Raw genomic sequence first — 16181 nt, forward strand, 5'->3', positions numbered from 1 at the left:
CGACGTCATAGCAGGAAAATAAAATTTTTCTCCTCCCCACCTCTGCTAGGCCGTGCCTTAGCAAGAAAATAAAATTTTTCTCCTCGCCGCCTCTGCTCTTTTGCTAGGCGATGCCTTAGCAGGAAAATAAAATTTTTCTCCTCCCCACCTCTGCTCCTCTGCTAGGCGATGCCATAGCAGTAAAATAAACTTTTTCTCCTCCCCTCCTCTGCTCCTCTGCTAGTCGATGCCTTAGCAGAAAAATAAAATTTTTCTCCTTGCCGCCTCTGCTAGGCGATGCCTTAGCAGGAAAATAAAAATTTTCTCCTTCACTCTGCTCCTCTACTAGGCGATGCCTTAATAGTAGGAAAATAAACTTTTTCTCCTCCCCCACTCTGCTCCCCTGCTAGGCGATGTCTTAGCAGGAAAATAAAATTTTTCTCCTCGCCGCCTCTGCTCCCCTGCTAGGCGATGCCTTAGCAGGAAAATAAATTTTTTTTCCTCCTTAACTCTGCTCCTCTGCTAGGCTACGTCATAGCAGGAAAATAAAATTTTTCTCTTCCCCAACTCTGCTCCTCTGCTAGGCGATGCCTTAGCAGGAAAATAAAATTTTCTCACTTTCATAATACACCAACATTCAAAAACTGAAAAGAAGAACTTGATTTTATTGAATTCTAACTGATTATATGGGAAAATGCAAAGATGAAATATATCGACGATAAAATCCAGAATGATACTCCCTAAGATGGTAAGCATTCCAGGGTCTCTTTAAAGCCTTTCCTCGAGCATTCTCCAAGTAATGAGCTCCAGAATTAAATTTATCAATCACTCTGAAAAGTCCGTCCCACCCTGGGTCCAACTTTCCCCTCTGATCTTCTTGTACCTTCAACAGGAGCAAGTCACTCACTTTCTCTTTTCATAATCATGTTAATCTCCACACACGCTCTTTTTCCTTCCTCCCTCACTACCCCTTCATAACACCGACGCGCGACTTTTTGGTCCCCGCACAAGACTCCAACTCCTTTTCCCACAGAAAACTTATGCTTCTGATGATATGTGGAAGCTACAGCTCTAAAATCCTTTAGGGCCGACCGTCCCAGAATTCCATTGAAAGCGGATGGGGTGTCCACCACGGTAAATGTTGTCATCTTCGTTACCCACCGATGCTCATGTCTCAAAGATAGAGGTAGAACAATCTGACTCAGCGGCGGGATGGCATGTCCTGCAAACCCATATAGACGAGTGGAGATCGGCTCGAACTCAAATCTCTCCACCTTCATCTGATCCAGAGTGCTCTTGAACAAGATATTCACTGAGCTTCCATCATCAATAAAGATTCGTGCCACATCGTAATTGGCAACGGTGGCTGTCACCACCAAGGCATCGTTATGTGGAGTCACAACGCCTCGGAGGTCTTCCGGCCCAAAACTGATGACCGGATCCTGGGGTAAGTCTGCACCTCTAGATATTTCAAAATTCTCTAACCTCCTCCCATGCGCTTTCCGAGCTCGTCTGGAATCTCCATCAGTAGCACCCCCCGAGATCATATGCATAATTCCTCTCGTAGGGTGGTTATCCTCATTCGTTCCCCTCCTCGGTTCAACATGCTCCCGAGGGACATCCTGACCTCGACCTTCTTCCCTCGGCTCTTCGACCCTCTGATTTATCCACGGAGGGCTTCGAACCCGCCTAGAAGACGGGCGAGATCTCAGCTCACTCTCGGATGAGGATCCTTCTTGTCTACCCCACGGCGGAGGCCGAGCACTACACTCAACCCTCTGCGACTTCCCCTCCCTCTCCTCGGGCACCCTCACCTCCATCACCTCGTCACAACTCCTATCCAAAGGAACATGTGATGAGAATTGTCTTCTGTCCCTAACTTTATCCTCCTCCCTTTCCCCTGCACTCCTCTTCCTTCCTCCTCTCTCCGCTCCCTCAACTCTTTCTCCCCCGGGCCGCTGCTCCATCCTCTTGTGTCGTTGGGCATCCTCTAGATTTACATATTTTTCCGTCCGAGATAGCAGATCATCATAACTTGATGGAGGTTTCTTGACCAACGATTTAAAGAACTCTCCTCCTCTCAGTCCTTGGGTAAATGCACTTATCGTGATGTCAGGGGAAGCAGCTGGTATATCCAGCGCTGCATCGTTGAAACGCCGGATAAATTATAGCAGAGTTTCAGTTTCTTGCTGCTTCATCACAAACAAGCTTAAATAATTTCTTTGGTGCTTTCTGCTGCTAGCGAATCTATGCAAGAAGCAACGGAAAAATCCTCGAAAGATCGTAGGGAGTTGGGATGCAAGGTGTTAAACCATTGTTGGGCTGACCTCACCAACGTGCCCAGAAACATCCTACACTTGACTCCATCTGAATACTAATGCAACAGAGCCGCATTCTCAAATCTCCCCAAGTGTTCTCCGGGGTCAGTATGTCCGTCATATTCTCCCACGTTTGGCTGTCGGAAATTTGGAGGAAGTCCTTTTTCCAAGATGGCTAGTGAAAAAGGACTTCCTCTCTTGGGTACCGGCGCCCTGCTTCCTACCTGCTGTCTCAACATTCGTATCTCCTTCCACATCTCCCCCATCTCACTGTTCTCCCCACTTTGGAGGGGCTGTGACTCTTCAACCCTGCTCTGGTGGGCTTCGACATTCTCCTCTCGCTCCTGGCGAGCGGCCTGCTCTCCTGCAAACATAGACTCTTGATTCTTCTTCATGACCTCATCCACTATCTAGGTGATAAATTGGCCCAACTGCTCTAGTGTCAAGTTCCCCACATTCTCATTGGGAAGGGTTTGCTCGACCCTTGTCTCATGAAGGGGTTGCTCGGTTCTTGTCTCTTGACGAGGTTGTTCATGTCTCGTCTCAAGACGCGGTTGTTCCTGTCTTGTCTCAACATGAGATTATTCGGGTCCCCTCTGAGGACGCGATGATGCTGAGGTAGCTCTTCTACTTCCTTTCTTGCCTACCATCTCTACATCTCAATTCAAGTTTTCCCACAGACGGCGCCAAGTGATACTCACGGGAAATTTCGGGTCCGATCCCAACGAGCGTCACTAGTTCAGACGTGGGCTTTAAGATCACCCTGAGCCTGAAATCAAGAATAAGACCGTTAGTAGGGGGCCAGGAGGGTGTCCTGGCGTAGCCCCTCCGATGCTCAAGTCAGAGACGGAGGATATATGGGGGGAGCAGCTAAGGGTGCTGCTGAAAACAATATAGTGAATTCCAAAATCATACGCTCAAACCTCGTATTTATAAGAGAATACCTGGGCTGCTCATGGGCCCTAGAGATGGGCCGGGAGTTTGGGCCTGATCTTGATGGGTTCATCCCTGGGCTGCTCATGAGCCCTAGAGATGGGCCGAGAGTTTGGGCCTGATCTTGATGAGTTCATCCCTGGGGTATCAAAAGTCTTTTAGTGAATTCTTTCCTAATTAGAAGAAAAGATACGTAGAATGATATTGCCTTTGAACTTTCATAAATACTCTGTGTCATTTACTTTACGATTTATTATTTTTCCGTCTTGATTTGTATTTCTAGCCGTTTTATTAAAATATTGCGTATATTAAATATATTTCATCATCCGTCTAGCCGGATCATTTCCACAATTGTATAATTTATTTTGATTTTCTCCTAGTATTTTTTAGTAAATTTTTTTATCTTCACTCTATTTTGAATTTTAAAACATTAGATTTAATTTATACTTTCTTCGTTACTTTATGGGTATTACGTATGCATGAGGTGCTTATATATAATCTCCATTCGTATATCTCATAATTCGGATATGACTAAAATAATAACATATAAATAAAATTTATTTAACTGTAAATCAATTAACTATATCCACAAGACAACTCATTATTCGAGTTAAAATATAAGTTTTATGTTAATAAGTAAATAGTGGTAAAATTTTCTTTATCTCGTCCTAAATAGATGGAAACGATCAAGAATCAAACGCCATAAAATCCAAAAAGATCAGATTTTTTGTTAAAAGAATCAAAACAAACTCAATCATCTCAAATTATCCATTGTTATATTAAATACCATAAAAGAAAAGCAGTAAAAAAAAAGAATAACCAAAGGTAAAAAACAAGCGACAGGAGGAAGAGGAAGCCATCCACACGGACTCCGGGTGGCTTACAAGTTACAACGCTGGTCAAACATTATTAGAAAACCGGTATATATTGTTGGAAGTTTGATTCTTTTTCAATGGGTGAAAAGGAAAAGTCAGAGGACCCAAATGAGAGCCCAAGCCCGGAAACAAACCCAAGCACAAGGCCGAAGCATCCATCTCCAGTTGTGCCTGCGGAGACAGAGAAGGAAGCAGGAAACAACATGGCAAGAGCTAATACATCTTCATCTGTCAACCCTTCGTGGTTTACACCTAAAAGGTATCTTTTTGGCCGCCTACACCCCTTTTTCATGTTTTTTTGGTTTGTATGTGGGGTGATATTTTGTGATTTTCCTGCGGAATTGTGGGATATGTACTGGAATCAAGAAAGTTTGAAGCTTGAGCTTTTTTGCCTCGTGGGTATCTAAGAAATTGGGGAGGTTGTCTCTCTAGTAATGGTCGATGTTGAAGTAATGCATTCTGGTGGATGGACTTGTGCAAAATTTTGTTTTGGGAGGGAAATTTGAGTTATTACCTTTGTATGGGGCATTGATGGTTGACAAATTGTGTCTAAATGGACGGTTTTGACTGAATATCTCATCTGTGTGACTTGATTTGAAGAACGTTATTTGTGTCAGTGCCTGAATACTGTTCTATCTGTAAACTCCAGCGATTAGATTTCAATCAAAATTTCCAATTGTTCATCTTGTTTTCTGTTTTGGCAGGTTGCTTGTTATCTTTTGTTTAATCAACTTAATAAATTACGTGGATCGTGGTGCTATAGCAAGTAATGGTGTTAATGGAAGCCGTAAAACTTGTTCAGAAAGTGGTTCATGTTCTGGAGGTAGTGGAATCCAGTAAGTTCTTATATCAGTTATAAACTTTGGTTACTAATCCACATAGTGACAATAAATGGTCGCTCTTTGTTTTCCGTGTGCTTGCATCCTTTTTATCATCATTGATCATTCTTATGTTGTTTATGTTATGTGCATTTTTATCTCATCTTCACGCCTATTGCTTATTCAGAAAGGCAACAAAATTGGAAAAGGGAACATTACATGTTTCTATGATGGGGTTTTACTTGTTGCCCCTGTGATTTCTAATAAATTTAGTTTGATTGTGTTGTCATGGGAGGATTAATGAACATGCAATATAAGGTGTAAGGTGCCTTGTTTCATCATTACTGAAGGAAGATATGTCAGAGTAATATTTTAATGGGTATTCCCATCCATAACACACCTTTTCTATTATACCTTTAAGAATAATTCAAGGGGATGCAGGAGGTCAATAATTGAATGATTAAACTGGCCTCGGTTGAAACATCCATACCCCCCGTGATTTCTAATAAATTTAGTTTGATTGTGTTGTCATGGGAGGATTAATGAACATGCAATATAAGGTAATAAGGTGCCTTGTTTCATTATTACCGAAGGAAGATATGTCAGAGTAATATTTTAATGGGTATTCCTGTCCATAACACACCCTTTCTGTTATACCTTCAAGAATAATTCAAGGGGATGCAGGAGGTCAAATATTGAATGATTAAACTGGTCTCGGTTGGAACATCCATACCAAGCAATTGAATGCTAGTATCTCCTTTCCTGTTTGCTTTCCGTTTTACTTCAATTTACTTAATTACTATGTGCATCAACGGATATATGATGAGTAACTGAATTCTGATATCTTCATTCCTGTTTGCTTTCCTTTTTACTTCAATTTATTTTCATAACTATTTGCGTCAACAGATACATGATTCTCCGCTGGTAACAGTACTTACTGCGTCGGTCTTCTCCCTTCTTTCCTTAAATGCCATGTAATGGAATAGAGTGTGGTGAAAAATCTATTTGTTTATCTTGTTAGTACATAGTGCAATCACGTGGAGAGGAAGAGGTGAAGTGTTCTAGTAGTAGTTAATACAGTGTTTTGGGCGAAATCTGGTGTTTTACTGCTCTATTTTGCATTGCTTTTTATGTAATTGGTAACCTTTTTTGACTGTTGTGCGACAATTTTTTTAGTAGTTCTTACTACATGAATTTCTGTGATGCTGTGGCCAAATAGGTTGATTCCAAATAAACCATGTGATTATTTAACAAATTACCAATGTTTCAATAACTGAAAGGAACTCTACCGAAAAGTTCTGTATGTGTTTAGTAATATTTATGCCGTCTTATTTTCTGGTACAAAATTATTCAGGGGTGATTTTGACTTGTCTAATTTTGAGGATGGAGTTATATCATCTGCTTTCATGGTGGGACTCCTTGTTGCATCTCCCATATTTGCATCTTCAGCCAAGAGGTAATAAATCATCTTTTTTTTTTCCTCCACAAAGTGATTGGCCAATCTATCCGTATGCATCTCATGTCAAATTGGTGTTTCCTCTCTGCTATCGTTATCCTGTAGTACGGTCAAGCTGATACATTCTCTATGTGGGTTCTGTTAAATATTAGTCTCCAGTTTCATGATTTCCCTCTGTACTACAATTTTTTGTGCGCAAAAATTAGATGGGAAAAAGGAGCTGAACTCTTAGAAAATATCTGAAACATCCTACTTGAAGGTTCGAAGCTTTTTTTTTTTTGAAATTAATTTACAGTCTTGTTCCATGTGAACTTTGCAGCTTCAATCCCTTTAGGCTTATTGGAGTTGGTTTGGCAGTATGGACCTTTGCTGTTGCTCTTTGTGGTATTGCACATAATTTTTGGACTATTGCCATTGCTCGCATGTAAGCAAAGCTTGTCTGAATCATACCGAAGTTTTATGTGCTATTTATTTCCTTGTTTATATCATTATGATTTTTTTCTTTTATGTGTGTGTTTTCTATAGGCTAGTGGGTGTTGGCGAGGCTTCTTTTATAAGTCTCGCAGCTCCATTCATTGATGACAATGCTCCAGTCGCTCGGGTTTGTTGTCCATCTTTAATTATAGTCTCACAAGATATCTATAAGATTCTCACGTGTTTTGCATATGGCACTCTTTCAAACCATGTCCTTGTTAGATTTATGTCGAATCATACCGAATATAGAACTATACCGAATTCATTCTAGGTAACTAATTGACTGATTCACTTATTGAAGTGTTAAGAAGCACATTGGCTTGACAAGAATACTGCAAGTGTCAGTGTTACTGTGTTTTTGGGCTTGTGAAAAAGACTAAGGGTAATAAATGTGTCTTCTATTCATGAGAGTAATCTCTTCAGAATGCCCTTGATTATGTCAATCTTGATTTTTGTTAAATTCTAAATTTGTCCTTATAAACTCTTAAGAAAATCAGGTCTTAAAACAACAGCATACTTCTCCTTCTATGTTGCAGCCTAATCTCCTTACTAGGTCCTATGTATCCTTGTGACAGAGAACAATATGGCTGGGAGCATTTTACATGTGTATACCAACTGGTATCGCGGTTGGATATGTTTATGGTGGATTGGTATGTTCAACTGCCTGGCAAAATATTTTATTCATATTTTTCGCAAATTATGATCTCTTCCCAGATCAAGTGTTTACCCACACAAACTCCATCTTAGTGTTTTTCTTTTCCATGGATTCTTTCTCAAATGTAAAGAAATTTTTTTACGCTCAGTATAGAACCCATTAATTTTTGTCTTTGCTTTTTTTTTTGGTTATTGCTTGTAGATTGGTCAATTTAGCTGGCGGTGGGCATTCTGGGTGGAGGCTATTTTGATGCTCCCATTTGTCATTTTAGGCTTTTTATTAAAGCCTTTACATCTGAAAGGTAAATATCGGGCTATTGCTTAATTTTTTGGTCCCATTTTTTTACTCACCATTTTCTAAGACATTTCTATAGGTTTTTCTCCTGCTGAATCTAAAAATGCATTGAGATCTGTAGAAGATAGCTCTGAAGATCAAGGTATTGGATTTAATATTTTATGAATACTTGCAGAATAGAGCACCACATCCTTAAGATTTAGGTGATAACTTTTTCTGGATAAATTTTATTGATGCATTAGTACCGAATGATTAGTTGATTTCGGAAACTGTCAAATAAGTGTTTAAGTAAACTTGTGATGTTATATTAGTGAGTGGACTTTAGTAAAATCTCTCATAAACCTTTCTTGATCTACAAATTGGCTTCTCCTTTTAGTTCGGGTATTGTTTGAGTTTCTCTTGTTTCTTAGTTTTGTAGTTTCTGGTTGCTTCATTTTTCTAGGTCTATAATTTGCTGAATGTGGTCAAATTATTATGAATGCGTTTTTGGTTAAAAAGGTGGTGAACTTTCAAGAAGAGAAGACGTTGCGGACAAAAGTTCAAAACCTTCTAGGTAAGGAGTTAGTTTCAAGAATTAATTTTGATTTCTCCAAGGGAAATGCTTTATTCAAGAATATGTTTTTCCTGATCAGGTTTACGTCCGAAAGGGTCAGAAGTAAATTTCATACATGAATGAATCCCTTCTCACTGAGTTTTCTGTAATTTTAGGTTGGCAGGTGTGAGAGTATTTGGGGAAGATATGAAAGCTCTTTGTCTTGAGAAGGTTTACGTGGTGAATGTTTTGGGTAAATCTTCTTTCTGTGGATTTTACTTGTGGAAAAGGACACATAATAGTTACCAACCAACACATTAGCTGATTAACTACAAACTGAGAGTGCCACCTCGTATTTGTAATTTTCTTTTGAATGGCTATTGCAGGTTACATTGCCTATAATTTTGTCATTGGTGCCTATTCCTATTGGGGACCTAAGGCAGGCTATAATATATATCACATGGTAACATCTTCATGGCCTGTATAATGTGTTGTCATATTAGCCATTTAGTGTTTTTCTGTCACTTTGAGGGGTCTCTTCATTTCACTCAATTTGACTTTACATATTTTACAACACTTGATATATTTTTTATTTGTATCCAGAGCAATGCAGATTATATGTTTGGAGGTGTTACAGCTGTGTGCGGAATTCTGGGATCTTTAGCTGGTGGGTTTGTTCTTGATCTTATGACTTCCACTTTACCAAATGCTTTTAAGGTTGGCCTTTTCGTTGTTACTTTCACATATTGATTTAGCATCTAAATCCAATCACTTATTACTGTCTCATCAGTTTGAAATTTGTATGGAACAATTGTATGATTTAATCAAACTTGATTTACTGCACTACGTTGTATGCATCCCAAGCCTCTTGGGAGCAATCTCTGTTTAAAATCTTTTTTTTTCCTAGCTAAATAATTACCAAAAGTGGGTTTGTTATATTTATAATTCCATACATATATGTTTGTGTTTAATCAACAAAGTGTTCACACTTCAAATTTTGAATCAGCTTCTATCAGTGGCCACATTTTTAGGAGCAGCATTTTGCTTTGCAGCTTTTTGCTTCAAGAGCCTTTATGCATTTTTGGCTATGTTTGCTATAGGAGAGCTACTGGTGTTTGCTACACAGGTATTATGTTTCCTGTTTATCTTCTTGATTTCAACTGTTCTTGGATCACCTATTCGGTATTTGATTAGTATTTCGATCCTATGTTGTGGAATTGAAAAGGGTGCTAATTAGTAAAGGGTGCCGAACATGATCGTCTCTATCATTTCTTCTATTTCCTAAAATTAACATGTTGAATTTTTTAAGTGAATGTTAATTGTTACCAGACTTATCTAGATTTTTCTTTTGCCTACAGGCCCCAGTAAATTTTGTTTGTCTGCATTGTGTTAAGCCTAGCCTGCGGCCATTATCCATGGCCATATCTACAGTATCCATTCACATATTCGGTGATGTGCCATCTTCTCCCCTTGTCGGGCTTCTCCAGGTTTGCTTCGTTGTTTCTTTAATTGATTATAATCAGCAGTCAGCACCCATTGTCGGTCTTCAGATTTTGATTTCAGTCAAGCCAGATAAAGGCAATATATCATGAGAATTGGATATGGCAATTTATCTTAACATGGTTACTGTACCGACTATGAACTTTGAGAATAAGACCATGGTAGGGAGCAATAATTCCAGTTACTAGAAGGTGGTATGCAGAGAGATGCGTATCTTGAAAGATTCGAGTTGTATAGTTATCATTGACTATAATTTTTAGTAAAATAACATACGGTTGTTTCAATAATTGGTATCTGAGCCTAGCTTATACGTTTGATTTCCATTAGTTGTAATTGCCTAATTGTGGTGCATTTTTAGTAAATAATAAACTCTTGTTCCTATGATTGGTAACCAAGCCTAGCTCATGCATTAAATTTTCATGAGTTTTCATTGCCTAATTGGTGCATTTATTGGGAATAAAATTCTTTTCAATCTCCTTTCACAATGACTGAAATATGGTGTTTGAATTTCAATGAAAATTTTGAGTTACACAGATATCATCAGCTCTAACTTTTGATAGAGCAGCAAAGACGCCTTATCTTAAAGATAGGAAACATTGTCAATTTCTGGTGATTCAATTCTAATAAATGATTAACTCCGCAGGATAAAATTAATAATTGGAGGTCGACTGCTCTTATTTTAACTTCTATTCTGTTCCTGGCAGCTGGAATATGGTTCATAGGTAATGATTTTCATCAAAACTCATTTTTGTTTTATATCATGTTGGAGCCAGCATTTATTTTTCACGGGTTTATCGATATCGAATAAATACTTTGATATATTCTGGGGACCTTGTCAAGCCAATGACACGAGGGACGATTAGGAATTAAAACGGAGTAAGAACGCGTTGTGATCATGCTAGATATGAACCAAATGTGATGTTTTCGGGATGTTTCTTAATTTTTCAGGGGTTTTCCTTCATAGCGTGGATCGTTACAACGAAGATAACGAGGATCCAGTTGCTGTTGTTAACAAGGCAAATTCAACACCATTGCTTGATCAGAGGACAGCTGAAACAGCATAATTTTCTTGAATTTTGCTGGCTTTTATTTTACACTTGTGTTGGCCATGATTTTTTTTTTTTTTAAAAAAAATTCTGTTTGGTTAATAGCTATCGCTTCTTCTTCTTTTTTTTTTGGTTGGTTTCCCTTAACCTTCATTGTGAATACATAAATTCCTCTTTGCAAATGAATAAACTTCTTGGCTGTCATGGTATCTAAGAAATTTATATAAAGCATGCAATTTAAATTTTTTAATTTATTTTATTTTTTTATAGGTATAAAAATAAATAGTTTAAAGGTTTCTTTCATAGATTAAACAATTAATCAAATTCATACATCACGACAAATAAAATGATTATATGTAAAAAAAAATAATAATAATAATTAATTAATATACATAAATAAACAAGTATTTTGTGAGACACGATTGAATCTTAAGAATGTCAAACTTGCATGCATAAATAAAAACCCACGTCTAACTTATCAATTGAATTTCCAACTACGTGTATCATCTCATTAATGAAAATTTACAAAATAATTACTCACTAAAATAATACAATTAAAAAAAATTCAAATTAATTATATATAATTTTATATAAAACATTGGTAAATTAAACAGTTTAACTCCCAAAATTAATATAATAAATTATTCTAACAAATAATAATAATAACTATACAAACACACAACATATACACGACTGATACTTATTATATACATAAAATGTTATACATCTTCTATACAATAAATTATTTGATCCGTATAACTATCGTCGATGTTCAACTAGATAGATTATTTAATAAAATTTTTAATAAAAATATAATTCAAAAAATAATAAATATGAAAAAACTTATGTTATAGAGTCTCACGAGTCTATTTTGTGTGACAAATCTTTTATTTGAATCACTCATGAAAAAATATTATTTTTAATGTAAAAAAAATACTTATTATTGTAAATATGAGTAAAGTTAACCCGTCTCACGCTGTATTATCGTCTCAAAAAAGACATTAAATAATATAATTCTACCTTAAAATATATGTTTTGATATAATTTTAAAAATTGGCCACGATTTATTGTTTAACTTAAACTCTTTAATGCTCTTTTTTTTCCCGGGGGCTTGCTTTGACAGATTTCCCACTGAAATCCAACCTGCAGTTTTGAAAAATAAAGCAGCGCCCACAGGTTGTTCTTCCCCTACTCATGCACAGATTTTATAAAGCAGCGCCCACAGGTTGTTCTTCCCCTACTCAAGCACAGATAAGTAAAGCCTCCCACCACCTTAGGAACCATTTTCTTGAATATCAGATAAGAGATGGCCCCAACTGCAGCTATGCTCACACTAGGCCGACACACCAGGCCGATGTCTCGGTCATCATCGGCTTCTCAGGCATCAACATCTGAGCCAACTTTCTTGGTAAAACTTTCCTTAGCGAAATGGGTTTCATATTGCAGTTCCATTTCCGAAACAAGATCAAAAGAAAAGGAGTCCATTGTTGATCTTTACCCCTCGACATCTGAACCAGGGAAAAGGGATCGAGAAAAGTTGCCAAAGTCTGCTGCGGTTGATGATCAAACTGTGGAATAATTAAAAAAATAGGCAAAAAGTGGTACTCACAAGTCAAGCTGGCCTGAGATCTGTATATTATGTATTATCTAGCGGTGAAATTTTTCTTCTCCCGTGCTTTTTATATTGATGTACAGAACCAATTTCAAATCTTCTGCCAGTTCCATTTCATTATTAATTAACTCACTGATATTATATTTGCTGCCTCTCACACGAGACATAACAAAATTCAATCCAAAAATCTTGCATTTCCTGCTCAGTTACAGTGTCAAAAGTTCTCTGGCAATATCACTTCAAGGCTCAACCATTGACTTCACATAGGCTGAATGCGCAAGTTATTAATGAGAATGGGAAATCACTTGGTTTAGAGGCACATAAAATAATAACTACTTGCATGATTTCTTAAAGCAAAATCCCTTCACTAACGAAGCCTTTTTGTAGGCCAGCACATTTGAAGAAGTGCGAAACAGTTGTATTTCCAAAAACAACAAACCTCAATCACCCAATAATAATAATACACAAAATTCGTTTGATCTCTGCAGATAAATAAGAGGATGATAACAAGAGGCTTTTTGGTGTCTATAGAAAATCAAGAGCGCAAGCTCTATATTTACCTCAAGCAAGTGAAAGTTCACCAGCTGGGATTGATCTTTTCACAAGTTTAGCCCAAGACTCGTTAGTTTCGGTGATAACTTTAAGAGCATAATCCTGTATCATTGACAAACCGAGATTCATAAAAGACCTGAACAAAAAAAAAGAATCCGACAGGAAACGAAATATTTCTGATCAGTGTTCGACATAATACCTTGTTTGCGGGCTTGTTGCCAAGACCGAACCTATTGGCAGGTTTTCCATCAGGAATCTTGTAGTCTCTGAACCAATCCCTAATTGCAGTGAGAGTTCCCTATGAAATTTTTTGCAATGAGTTCATGTGAACTGGTGAAAAACAGACAACTAAAGTATTTAAATACGTTATAATCTCTCATGATATAGAGAATGCGAAAGTTCATGATAAAGCCAATGATATAAGCATATGATAGTTCGGACTGAATTTGTAGGAGTATCATGTAGTCTTGCACCAAAAAGTGTTCATTTTGCATACCGGAAAATGCTTTTCAACATCATCAACATCATTCACAAGTGAAGCTCTAGGATCATCCAATGAAATTGCAACAATTTTCCAGTCAAGTTCCCCTTCATCAATCATAGCCAAAGCGGCCAGGGGCTTCACTTTCAACACTTGCCCGATTTTCGCCTGGCTTTGTCCTATCTCAACAACATCAACTACAAGAAAATTGCCAATGATTATTTTAGCTAGCTAGCTTGCTTGCTTTATTTCTGAGTTTCCATCTGCTTGGGACATATTAAAATAGGTTTAATTGAAGAAGGATAGCTATGAAGTTGAAAAGGATGATATGATACCAGGATCATTGTCTCCAAATGCCCCCTCAACGTCAAGATTTGCAAATGCAGGATCTTCCCATGTTTGTGGAAGCAATCCATAGTTCCAATTAATATTGTATCTGCAAAAAAGCAAGAGGGGTGGCTCAAGAGGCTAAATGACATATATAAACATTAAAGCACAATGCAGATATCATGCTTGTATCTCCTTGCTCTCTTTTCACCATTTTCTTCTGCAATACTGCTTAATAATGTGTATTACATTTAAAGGAAAAGATGAATCAGAAAACTATATTTTGCTTCACGTTCAATGAAATAAATTAAAAGCTCGAGTTCCAAGTAAAGAGAGCCCTTTCATTCCTTTGACGGAGCAATAGATAAAATACATTAAGGAAAGGCACATGATGATACAAAGCGCAAAAAGTATTGAGGAAACTCTTACGGGTAATATCGAAGTTTCCCCTTCTTAGTATCTTGCTTAATAGGAGTAAACACCTCATCAGTAGCAATCTCCATCTTTGCGCTTGATTCTTTTGGAATCTCAACAATGAAATTAAACACGCCATCACCCAACTGTAGTGGTATATCATGCCAAGGGGAAATCTACATGCCAAATGAAAAAAATGGTATCCATCAGCTTAATAACAGTAATCCACATCTTCGCAAGAATTTTATGCTTAAATCTAAAATTGCTGGTACCGCAAATAGAGAAAAGAAACACAGGCACACATTTTTCTACAATTTACTTCCATTACTGATTTGATCTAGGTGTTTATCATAGGAAATTTTTTCTCAACGTGTAAGGATTTACAAAAATTTGCAAAAATATTACTATTCGATGGTAATTTTGTCCCCTTTTTGGCTAACTGATGTAACATGAAGAGGAGGACTTTTAAGAAAATAATATATGTTCTGTTAAAAAAAAAAAAGTAAGCTTTAAATTCAAAATATACCATCTTCCCAACAGTCTCAAATTTCACAAATCCAAGCTCCAACAGAACATAGATTAGTCAATTAAAACCCACTAAGAATCCATCCTTCCAATCAAAACAATCGAACACAGCAAAAGCATCCAATAACCAATTAATCATCCTAAAATCAAGAAAATCACACTGCAACAAATTCCCACGTTTTTTTTATACCTTTTTCCCAGAATTGTCGACGAAGAAAACACGGTAGTCAAGGGTCTCTGGCTGGCCCTCTTCCTTAGTCTGAAACTGCGGATTAAAAATTGCATTGCAAGTAAATAATCTCCTCTTCAGCGTTGGCAATCTGTTGTTGCTAAAGCCAAGTCTTAGGCTTTGAGGGTTTCCTTTCAGAGGTACTCTGGACAAAAGAGAGGCATTTAGAGCACCGCTTGCTGACGCAATAATTCTCGCGGCCGCCATTTTTTGCCTGCTGAGAGAGCTTTTTTGTAGTGTTCTACAATGTGAACCACACAAGACTTTAAATTGTGACGGCTGAGAGAGCTAGGATTATTAAAATTTTTCCTTTTTGTATTTTATATTTATATTCTTTTTGTGGTTTTTTGTTTATTATTTTTATTACCAAGTGAAGCATAATTTTGTTAACCTTCTTTTGTTTTTCATATTAATAAATAAGGGCCAATAATATCTTATTAAAATAATTAATTAGTTATTAAATTTTGTGATAGGTATCTTGTGAGACGGTCTCACGAATATTTATCCGTGAGACGAGTCAATCCTACCGATATTCACAATAAAATGTAATACTCTTAGCATAAAAAGTAATACTTTTTCATGGATGACCCAAATAAGAGATTTGTCTCACAAAATACGACCGGTGAGACCGTTTCACATAAGTTTTTGCCTAAATGTCGCCAGATTTGTATATAATATAAAACATCTTATAAAAAATTAATTAAAATTTTTATTTTTATTTTTAGTTTTAGTTTTGAAAAAAAAACTCGAGCGTCGAAAATTATAGTTGCACACACTTAAAAGCAATTGCTCATGTCTTTTAAACTTTTTATTACCTCAAAGGACATAAATACTCTCAAATCCTTAAATATACTATTTATTATTGGGTTTTTACTTGTTCAATGATTTAAAATATGTTTTCAAATTTTATTATTTTAAAATTTTAAAAATAGGAAAACACCACAATTTGAAATAGTGAATTATACTATTTACTATCTAAACATGCCTCGTGTTATAGAATAACCAAAATGAGTCTATTTTATAATAATAATTATCTTTACAGTACAAAGACGAAATAAATTGCGGAAACATTTACAACTGAAATACAATAAAGATAACAGAACTGAAACGAGTGCTCGAACTAGAGATTGATCTTCATCACCAGCCACAAAAACATATTTT

At 36.8% G+C, this 16181-nt stretch overlaps 3 protein-coding genes and 1 long non-coding RNA gene across 5 annotated transcripts; 2 read left to right on the forward strand and 2 right to left on the reverse strand.

The window, feature by feature from the left end:
- Positions 1-878: 878 nt before the first annotated feature.
- LOC140958056 (uncharacterized) lies at positions 879-2346 on the reverse strand. The gene is made up of 2 exons (XM_073415454.1): positions 2316-2346; positions 879-2119 (listed from the first exon to the last, which is right to left on the reverse strand). Exons 1-2 carry the CDS (start codon positions 2344-2346, stop codon positions 879-881), a joined length of 1272 nt encoding a protein of 423 aa, XP_073271555.1.
- A 1685-nt stretch (positions 2347-4031) lies between these two features.
- LOC140957255 (probable sphingolipid transporter spinster homolog 2) lies at positions 4032-10956 on the forward strand. Of its 2 annotated transcripts, none has more exons than XM_073414407.1 (16): positions 4032-4364; positions 4810-4941; positions 6278-6379; positions 6699-6803; positions 6905-6980; positions 7429-7503; positions 7710-7809; positions 7882-7944; positions 8301-8355; positions 8511-8587; positions 8721-8797; positions 8938-9051; positions 9341-9460; positions 9693-9821; positions 10478-10556; positions 10783-10956. In XM_073414407.1, exons 1-16 carry the CDS (start codon positions 4183-4185, stop codon positions 10896-10898), a joined length of 1602 nt encoding a protein of 533 aa, XP_073270508.1. In that variant the 5' UTR covers positions 4032-4182; the 3' UTR covers positions 10899-10956. The 2 variants fall into 2 exon arrangements, with proteins under 2 accessions (XP_073270508.1, XP_073270509.1); XM_073414408.1 differs by lacking the exon at positions 4032-4364 and adding an exon at positions 4391-4717.
- A 921-nt stretch (positions 10957-11877) lies between these two features.
- On the forward strand, positions 11878-13122 carry LOC140957814 (uncharacterized). Its single transcript, XR_012171695.1, has 2 exons — positions 11878-12056; positions 12106-13122. It is a non-coding gene; the product is annotated as an uncharacterized lncRNA (long non-coding RNA).
- On the reverse strand, positions 12814-15290 carry LOC140957813 (soluble inorganic pyrophosphatase 6, chloroplastic). The gene is made up of 6 exons (XM_073415203.1): positions 14982-15290; positions 14282-14442; positions 13861-13961; positions 13541-13722; positions 13244-13342; positions 12814-13146 (listed from the first exon to the last, which is right to left on the reverse strand). The coding sequence occupies exons 1-6, from the start codon at positions 15225-15227 to the stop codon at positions 13054-13056; spliced, it is 882 nt and encodes a 293-aa protein (XP_073271304.1). The 5' UTR covers positions 15228-15290; the 3' UTR covers positions 12814-13053.
- Positions 15291-16181: the final 891 nt, after the last annotated feature.

Source organism: Primulina huaijiensis, chromosome 14 (assembly GCF_012295235.1).
Source record: "Primulina huaijiensis isolate GDHJ02 chromosome 14, ASM1229523v2, whole genome shotgun sequence".
Classification (NCBI taxonomy): domain Eukaryota; kingdom Viridiplantae; phylum Streptophyta; class Magnoliopsida; order Lamiales; family Gesneriaceae; genus Primulina; species Primulina huaijiensis.